Source organism: Triplophysa dalaica, chromosome 4 (genome assembly GCF_015846415.1).
Source record: "Triplophysa dalaica isolate WHDGS20190420 chromosome 4, ASM1584641v1, whole genome shotgun sequence".
In the NCBI taxonomy this organism is placed as follows: Eukaryota; Metazoa; Chordata; class Actinopteri; order Cypriniformes; family Nemacheilidae; genus Triplophysa; species Triplophysa dalaica.
In genome coordinates, this window is record NC_079545.1 from 18,930,109 (window position 1) to 18,939,792 (window position 9,684).

Consider the following 9,684-nt stretch of genomic DNA (forward strand, 5'->3'; position numbering starts at 1 on the left):
TTAAAGGTTGAAACACTCCGCTTCCTTTTCAGTAGTAATACTGTCAGGAATGCTTCTAGGAAGGAACCTTTATAAGAACAGCATCGGCCTCAGGTTTAATGCTACATGCCTTGAGCAGCTGTAACATTTTATGAATAATAAAAGGAGACAACATTGGCACTGTAAGGCAAGTATGATGTTGTTTGAACTGACAGAACAGGGACAAGCAGCTGTCCCAATAAGCTGCTTCTGAGTCTTCCAAACTTCTGTACATACAGCAACACTGTAGCTGTTTGCAAAATACACACTTTTTTCTTTTGAATGTTTAATATAATGAGCTTTTGTGTGAGATCAAATGATCAGTCAAAGAAAAGGAACAGCCATAATGAAAACAAGTAAAAACAGGAACATTTTATTGCCATTTGTGTGGATGCTTGTTCTCGGTTTCCAATGTTCCTCTTGTGTAATTTCTCAGTTCTCACTTACTTTAACCAATACAGTCGGAAAGTAAACAACATTAAGCAGTTCTGAGAGGATTTAAATATCTTTATGGTTTTTATTTTTCCACTGGGGAAACACCAGTCATCCTAACACTTTCTGTTTAGGTAAAGCATGTAAGGACAGCATAACTTTTCAGTGAAGAGTGTAGAATTTTGCAGACCTGAAATCATATCATTTAAGAAATCATTTGAAACCTCACAGGTTTTTAATCACCTTCGGACCCTGTAAATAATGTCTATATTTTCCAAAACACTCAAAACTGAAGAGACTGTGTTCTGATTGATACTTTTATTTACAAGAGGGCTTATCAATGACATAATCCAAAACAAAACCTATTGAATAATCCATCACTGTACATAAGACAGTTATTTAACTCATTCAGCAAATAAACAAGGCTACCTTTTCTTAAAAAAGCAAGAAATTGAAAAGCGTTTGACCCACAAAATACTTTTTAAAAGACTTTTATAAAAAATAGATAACATCAAAGTCATAACCAGCACAGTCCTACTTAACAAAGGTAACTGTGTTTGCCTCAGTCTTTATGTTAACAGATACATAGATTAAATCCATATAACCATGGCTGCTCTTGGGCTCTGTTTTGCTTACGGTTCTATCGTGGCTAGAGATTCCAGTCTTTTTCACAGTGTGGTGGGGGTGCCAGGCGTGGGGGGCACAGTAACAGGATGAAGGCCAAGATCCAGAGAGGGGGCCTCGTCTGGTTCTAGAGGACTTTTCTTGGATGCCTCAAGCTTCTCCTTCAACATGGTGTAAAGTTCCTTCACTGGCTCACTGCTCTGTAGACATATTAAGATAGTTGATAGTTTTAGTTACTTCACAATGTGACTGAACGAGAGAGTCAGAGTACATTGAGAGCTTGTTAACAAAAGTGGTTTAGGTGCCATCTTGTTATCTTTGATATGCTAACCAGATTTTAAATATTGCAATTGTGGGTGAACTATACATTGACATGACTCTTGTGTATCACATTAAATATGATGTTGTTAACACTAAAAAGTCAGGTGTTTTGTGCAATTTAGGAAAGAATTCCTTTAAAGTACCTGTTTTGGAGGTTCAAGTGTTTTCTTTAAAGTTTCTATGTAGGACGGCAACACCTTCTGGTGTTGGTGGTTCAGCAAGCGAAGAGCGTGTCTGTGAACATTCTCCTTACTGCAAATAAGAGCAAGAAAGTAACCTCAGTAATTGCATTAACCTAAAAAAATATACTGATAAAAATAAATTAAATGTGTTAAATGCTCAAAAGAAAACAAAATCAGGTCATTCTAGCCAGGCTTTGTGCCGTTAAACAAAATAATACGGACCTAGAGAAAGAGGTAAGCAGGAAGTTTTCAAAAACAGCAGTACAGAACTCCTCCGATCCGAATTCATCAGAAAGTAAAGTCAGATGACCAATGAGAAGATGAAGGAAGATGTCTCCAAATGCCATGTCATTATATGTTTCCACTATGACAACACAAATACAAAGTAATCAGTTTCTTGTTTAAGGAAAAGTTCACCCAAAAATCAAAGTTCTCATCATTTACCCTCAAGTTGTTCCAAATCTGTAAAGATCTCTTTGTTCTGATGAACACAGAGAAAGATATTTGGAAGAATGCTTGTAAATAAACAGTTCTTGCCCACCATTGACTACCATAGTAGGAAAAATAAAAAGGAGAATAAATTTCTGTGTTCTGTTGAACACAAAAGAAGATACTTAAAAGGATCTAGGTAAGTAAACAGGTCTGGGGCTACCATTGTCATTTTTCCTACTATGGTAGTCAATAGGGTTCAAGAACTGTTTGGTAACAAGCATTCTTCCAAATATTTTTCTCTGTGTCATCAGAACAAAGAAATGTATACAGGTTTGGAACCATTCGAGGGCGAGTAAACAATGACAGAATTTTTATTCTATTTTTATTTATTTTATTCTATTCCCTTTAAATGTTTCCATTACGTTAATGTAGTTGATAGAATGAGATGTTTCTCACCCAGTGCAGGCAGAAGCCTCTGCAGAGCATTCTTATTCCTCTGCTTAGCGATATGAAGCACATAATAAAGGCCTATCTCACATGCCACCCTGTTTTCCAGTAAATACCTGCACAGAAGGGAAAGATGATGATGAAAAATGTATGTTCTTGATGTTGGCTTAAGAACCAGCGGGTTGATGTGTTGTACTTAGAGAATGTATCAGGCAGAGTGTTGGGGTATGTGAGGGAGGTCTTCTCTTCACTGGGAAGTTTCTGCTCCACGGTGAACGTGTAGTCATCCACCACTATCGACATCATGGCGGGCAAAAAGCGTGTAACAACCTCCAAATCCTAAAATTGACAAGATAAGATGCGTTGTGAATTCTACAACATAACTCTTTTTTCTGGACGTTTCATCTAGTTAAAGGCAAACAGTAAAGCAAATCCTGACAAGTTTCAAAACTTTTATTTCATGTCCGTGACAATAGCCAAGTGGGCACCATGCCGACATATTGTGAGGAATCCTTTCCCGACTCCTGTTCCCCCCTCTCATCCCATATAATTTCCAGTCATATCTGCACTGTTCTATCAAAGAAAAATGCCATAAGGCCAAAAAAAAGATTCATTGCCATTAACAGTCCCAAACCTAAAACAAGTGAGGCAATTCCATTTTGTGTTGCTAGTGGCTCGGAAATGACACCCTTAATGCAGAAAATTGTAAGCTGATGATCTTACCATTCGTGGCTCTTTGAAAACCTGGCTGTCGATCATGTCCCAGGCACCCTGACCAAGAGAAAGCATCCGCAGCAGCAAGAGGAGATCAGGGCTGTCCTGTAAACCGGCAGTTATCAAATAAGATAAATATGAACCTTTTCAACATCAAGATTGTAGTTTAAAACATAGAGTCTACATTTTACATTCTGGAACTGGTTGAAATTTCCCTTAATAAGTTATATTATTATGAGATCATAAAAAATATAAGAATTTGTTTTCTGTAATGCACAATGTTGGACCCTGAATATACAAAAGTAGCTCACTAGAGAGCTACAGTTCTTACTCTGGGTAGTGCATCCTGGCTCAACAGCTCCTGAAGATTCCTCACCGTGCTCAACACTAGCGTGTTACAGGCGAATGGATCACAAAGGATCATAGAGAGGTCACTGTCAAGAACAGGGTCAGAGTGTGCTTACATATTAGACAGTTTTTTTGTGTTTATCTTATACAGTAAGTTTTGTGGGTTTATTTTAAATGCTTTGTTTCTCATGTCTATACAGGTACATGTGTTTCTCGTACCCTAACACTTGTTCCTGTCCTTTCTTTACCCCATCCAGGAAGCCTTGTAACTCTCGAGCCCGCTTGGCATCCACAAACTTTTCTCTGATGCAGGCATCCAAACACCAGGAAAACTACAAAAGAGAGAGAGTATAAGATGTCTTCAATACTATACAAACAATTTTAAATTTTAAACAATTAAATACTGTATTGTCATAAGTTGACAAGCACTTCTTAATACTTTTTATTGGTTAGACATTTGCAAAACCCTGTGACAAGGTTGACCAATAATAATGATTTATGCCAAAAATAAAAATTGTGAAATATGGAGATACAAGGTTTCAGATGGACACCAGTAACTTATTTCATCCAAAGGCATCACCCTAATAGGATATAGTGATCCAACAGTGGTTCAAAAATCACTTTCCAATGCATTACATTTTCAGCATACTCATTTCTCACCTTGTGACAGGGGTCGACTGAACAGATCTCGCTGACGTCCAGGTCATGAAGAGACATGAGCAGCTCGGCTCGCAGGGTACAATAGTGCACATTACGTGTGCGCAGGAACAACGTCCGCAAGAACTGCAGCACCATATCGTAGAGCTTCACATTCTTCCCAATCATCTGGGTCAGCTTCAGCACTACCTGAAGATGCATAAACATCCTTTACATGTTCCTGAATTGTTTGTAGAAAAGTGATTTACAAAGAAGAAAGCTATTGCAGCACAATTTTACCCTGTGTTTGCCTAATAGTATTTATAGATCGAATTGTAAGACTGTAATATTGTAAGACGCCAAACCAGGCACTCACCTCGCCCTGTCTGCGTGTTTTGGGTGAAGAACTGAAGAAGTTGTGAAGGACGGAAAGATCACTGCTGAAGAGAGCCGCCTCCTTCTCCACAATATACTGCTTCAACAGAGGAGACACTTCATCCCCGAAGAGAGCCTGATTGTCTTGCCAAATCTGCCGTTTCACCTCCACCGCACACACTTTGTAGAGCTCTTTTTCAGCCATCACCTGCTTTAGCTTCTTCTCAGGCACCTACAACCAAACAGAAGCTTGATGTTATGATAATGTCATTTTTTTCAGATGGTGGAACATTTTATCGAGGTAAGTCAAGAGGAGATTTTCTATATATAAAAGTTTGCTATTTATAAGTCTGTTTTTAAGTGATGTGGGTTGAATAAATGAATGAATCTTTATGAAAAGTGTCATGGTTTTAACTAACCTTCATTTTTGGTCTTTTTTGTAGTAAAACCATAGTTACAACTGAATTACTATGGCCTTAAAATAAACATAGTTTAATAATATTAATACCTATGATAATACAAAGAATAATCAATATGCCAATAAAAATAAATAAAAACATGGTTACTACACGTTTACTATAATAAAACCATTGTGAACAAACATTTTTCAAGAATGTTCGAAGAATTTTAATCTAATGTTGACTCTAGCTTTTGGTCACGGTAATGACTCAATTAATCTCTCTGGTATTGACTCAATGAACCTGTCTCTGTAATGACTATTTATAGTATATGTGTCATCAATAACAGACCATTGCAAAACACAGTGGGTACCTTTGGCAGATGTTTAAGCACTTGCATAACAACGGGCTGTATAGATGGCATCTTCACCAATGGGAAGCTTTTCTCCAGAAGTTCTTCCAGTTTAACATATCTGTGTTAAATTAAGCGATGCATTAGTGTGTTTCATGACTGTGTGTGTTTTTACTAGGCAAATTCATTGTTGTAAATAACACTTTCTTGTTAAGTTACCTGTCCTCTTCTTTGCCCTCTGCAATGACAGCAACACGCTCCATCAACTTATCTCGAAGCTCATCGAAGACAGACTGGTGAAACTCCAATCGCGGAGTGCCGTGAAGATCCAAGAAAGGCAATGCTGACTGTAGGGTTGGCAACAATATGCCATTTTCCATCTGAGAGGAACAATATGGTTAGAATCAACGTGAGTTTTATTACGCGGCAAAATTGGAGGCTGTCATTCTTCTGTCATCAAATTGCCTAATTAGATTCTGTCTCACAGCATGACTACATTGCGACTCAACAAACTCCAATGAAGTCATTAAAAGTTATGAAACATATCCACGTGTGTAAAGATCTCAACGTTACCTGAAACTGGTCGATGGCTTTCAGAGGCTCTGTACAGTTAGTGAGAGTTTCTTTCAGATCTTCTCCATTTGAGATTCCGAGCTCCGGCAACCCCGCGAACATTTTGAGACGCTGCTTTTATTTGCAGTAAAATAAAAGTTGAAAGGAACTGTAAGAGTGGAATATAGATAATGTTGTCTAGATTTGCATTGTTCGGTGTTATATGATTTCGCACACTTCCTACCTGTGCAACCTAGTCAACAGTCTCTTGTTTGCGTATTTCCGATACATCGTAAAGGGTTCCGCTTCAGAAAGGTTCCGACCTCGTGCTGTACGCTACACTCCGCTGACTGGCGCTGCACATCCGCATAAAACAATAATCAAAGCATTAAAACGATTGTAGCGTATGCAAAACTGGAGCTTTTTTATTACATAGCTTAAATAAATGACAACTAAGTTTATTCAATTATCTGATTCTTCCAACATTAAATATTTTTTGTTTATATACTTGCACTTAACAACCAACAGGCCGCACAAATTTGCGCGACAAATGTTGCTTAAATAATGTTCTCTCGTTGATCACTATATAAAAAAAGGAAACCATTTGAAACAGTTGTAATGGTGTCAAATTAGGTCAGTGTATTAAGTGAAATAGAAGTGATGCGTTTGACATCTCTATACAATTTTACACTTTAAAAGTTAACAGTGAACTATAGGCCTACAGTAAACACAAAAGAGCTTATTAAACAAAACTGTGCAGAAACTAAAGAAGAAACAAATTTCAGCATAATAAATTCAGCAGTGTAACTAAATAGTACAGGTTTCAATAATGCATTCTAATTGCTTGCAGTCTGTTACATATTCTCTAAAAAGGTAGGCCAACGTCCTTAGAAAAGCTATTTTCTGCATATTGATAAAAGGAGACAACAACCTTTAGTGGTATTTTTGTAGTAGGTTCTAACAAGACAAAAGAAAGATGCAAAAAAAGGCCCGAAAAGATTTAAAAAATTGCAGCGCTGCAGGCATCTTGGCGTAGTGCTTTTCTCAGTGCCACCTTTTCAGCTAGAAGAAAGGTGCTTAAACTTAACATATAGCGAAGGGACCAGCCAACAGAGGTGTATTCATCCTGCAAAGCAAAGCAACATTACAATTTTGTCTTGACATAATAACTTTTTTAAAGTATTAAGTTATTTACCTACCTTGAAGGCTTATTCGGGACTTACTTCCTCCTGAAAGAAGATGTGTGAGAAAGAGAGATTATTAAAGCCATAACCACTGATAAGGAGCATGTGGACAAAGACAGAATCTGCACAGTAGTCCATCAAATATTTCCCCTCATCAGGAAACTTAATTTGCATCTGGAGGAGAGAATGTAAAGCAAGAGTTTATTTGATGAACATTTTTCTCAGCTGTAACCATTTCTCTTATTAACTCTCTCCCCTTGGAGGAAATCTCAAATTTAATCACATTTGAATTAAAAACTTTTATTTTTTATTGTTTTAATCCAGGATCTGTGAATGTCATGGATCTTCTAGTAAATTGCTAGGACATAGAAGTCATTGCAGACTTCAACAAATGAGGAGGTACCTCCGGAAAACTCATGTTACAGACATAACTCGCAGCCTTCTCTATGTGTGCTGGGGAGGTGATGGTGATGCCTGTAGCTTTCTGTAAGAACTCTATAGTGTAGAAGAAAGCAGCAAATGGCTGTGCGAGAGAAAGTGCGTTTACGTACATCACAATTATTAATCAAGTGGTTAAAATAAGCGTTTACGGCAAATGCACAGCATCATAAACATTTAGCATACAGTATTACACCCAAAATATTTTATTAATGTTTCCTAGGGAAAGAATGTTTTACGAGTAAAAAGAAAATTTGGAACAAAGCAATCAAATTAAAAGTGATTGTGTAACTGTTTTACTTATATGCAGTATGAACTCTCCTACCATAAAGTTTCCTGTAATGTTGGGCTGGAATGCATTAAAAGAGCATTTGGAATAAGAGCAGTTGTTAAAAGAGAAGAGATGAGAAATATTTCCCTGGCAATGATAGAAGTTTCCAGTGCCCTTCATTTGGAGCTTGTCATCAGGTTTATAAGGAGTTTGTTTGTTAACACATGGAGTATCAAACACACTGCCCAGCTTTATGACGTCAGTGTAACCTGACAGATAGCAGGTGTGAACTATAGAGATGTTTGATCCTTGTGTCTGCAATACACAAAGATAAATAAAAAACACTAATTTAAGCATTGCCTCATCTACATAGTACTTAAGGGGGTGGTTTCCCGGACAGGGGTTATCTTAAACCAGGACTGGCTTTATAAATTAGGCCATTTAAGTTATTTTTAAACATGCCCTACAAAAATAAAATTTTGCGCATTTTGAGACAAAACAAAGGGACTGATGATTTTTAAAATATGTCGCTGCTAACTGTTTTCAGTTTAGAAAGCTCTAACATAATTGTAAACCGTGTTAAATTTCAGCTATGCCAGTCGACACACATAAGTATATACTTGAGAAAGGTGTTTTTGAGCCCTGAAACATACCAAATACCACAAGGGCTACACATGCACATTTCGTTGAATGGTTTGACCAATAGGTGGCGCCAGCCTCCTCTCTTTCTTGTGATATGGAGTGCCTTGCGTGCCTATGATCAAACTGTTATGAAAAGGTGATTTTGTTTTCTATATTAGACGTTTGCTCGAGGATCCATAATGAGTAGGGTTGGGTATCGTTTTAATTTTAGCGATTCCGGTTCCGGTTCTGCTTATAGAATCCGGTTCTTATCGATTATTTTGGGGGGAGAGAAAAAAATATCAAATACTTAAAGAAAACAGTTTTCACTTATTCTAGCCACATAACTGTTAACTGTGACAATTTGAAAAATAATTAAATAAACAACACTTCCATCATGGAATAATCAGAAGCATTTACAAACCCAAACTATTTAAGTATAACACAAAAATACAACATAAAATATATAACATGCAGTAGCTAGATCGTCCATTATCTAAACAATCATTTGTGAATAAAATAAGTTAATGAATTAATTCATTTTTTAAAAGTGATTGGATTAATAATTCAAATTAATATCGTTTAAAATATACTGGAACACGTTGTCCTGTGGCTTCCGGGATATATTTAATTGTGAATAGCACCATTAAAAAATAAAGTAACTTAAACAAAAATGATTGTCTTTTCATCTCTATCTGTATTTTGTTCCTGAGTTTGAGACGCTGCAATAGCTAACGTTATCTGGTGCGTTGTAGCAGGAAGACTCGAGGCTGAGACACTTAAACACGGTGCATTTCGCGTTTCATAATATAAGAGGTACTTCCTCCCTTTCAGGAAATATCTTTACCACACGTATTGCATGTGGCAAAGCTATCATCTTTTTTCTCAAAGTTTAACCAAACTTCTGAACGTTTTGTCGCAGGTCCTGGTAGACAGATACAACGCTAAAATGCTCACTGCCGTACCCGAGTGATTTAAAAGTCAGGAATCGATACACAGAACAGAAAAGCAAGTGTCCTATCGAATCCCCGGTTCTTTGAAATTTGTAACACGATACCCAACCCTAATCATGAGCAATTTATTTCTTATGAGGGATGTGTTTAAAGACTTCTGGTCGTCTTATCAGTTCATCCAAAAAAAATTCTTCGCAGACCACATTTGCTAGAATTACACATAAGCAAGATTAATCAAAACAACAATTCCATCTGATTCGTTTAGGCATTGTTCCTTACCATAATTTATCTGACACATGTACATTCAGTAACATAAACTTGACAATGAATACCCTTAAAGTACAAGACAAAAACAGCACAAATAAAATCACAGGCCAAATCTTTTC

General features: G+C 37.0%; 1 protein-coding gene and 1 long non-coding RNA gene across 2 annotated transcripts; both read right to left on the minus strand.

Moving 5' to 3' along the window:
• Window positions 1-439: 439 nt before the first annotated feature.
• nelfb (negative elongation factor complex member B) lies at window positions 440-6,094 on the minus strand. The gene is made up of 13 exons (XM_056745195.1): window positions 5,853-6,094; window positions 5,499-5,659; window positions 5,301-5,400; window positions 4,531-4,761; window positions 4,179-4,364; window positions 3,738-3,850; window positions 3,502-3,604; window positions 3,180-3,275; window positions 2,653-2,795; window positions 2,466-2,572; window positions 1,800-1,941; window positions 1,539-1,647; window positions 440-1,274 (listed from the first exon to the last, which is right to left on the minus strand). The coding sequence occupies exons 1-13, from the start codon at window positions 5,952-5,954 to the stop codon at window positions 1,119-1,121; spliced, it is 1,749 nt and encodes a 582-aa protein (XP_056601173.1). The 5' UTR covers window positions 5,955-6,094; the 3' UTR covers window positions 440-1,118.
• Window positions 6,095-6,130: 36 nt separating this feature from the next.
• LOC130418966 (uncharacterized) lies at window positions 6,131-9,402 on the minus strand. Its single transcript, XR_008906451.1, has 3 exons — window positions 7,031-9,402; window positions 6,763-6,957; window positions 6,131-6,187 (listed from the first exon to the last, which is right to left on the minus strand). It is a non-coding gene; the product is annotated as an uncharacterized LOC130418966 (long non-coding RNA).
• Window positions 9,403-9,684: the final 282 nt, after the last annotated feature.

What these genes read in the sequence shown, in the direction of transcription:
- nelfb (XM_056745195.1), bottom strand. Translation starts at nt 5,954, where the DNA reads ATGTTCGCGGGGTTGCCGGAGCTCGGAATCTCAAATGGAGAAGATCTG. An exon ending in CAGTCGACCCCTGTCACAAG is followed by an intron (nt 3,851 to 4,178) that starts GTGAGAAATGAG and finishes TCTCTTTTGTAG; the next exon opens with TTTTCCTGGTGTTTGGATGC. An exon ending in TTTTCAAAGAGCCACGAATG is followed by an intron (nt 2,796 to 3,179) that starts GTAAGATCATCA and finishes TGTCAATTTTAG; the next exon opens with GATTTGGAGGTTGTTACACG.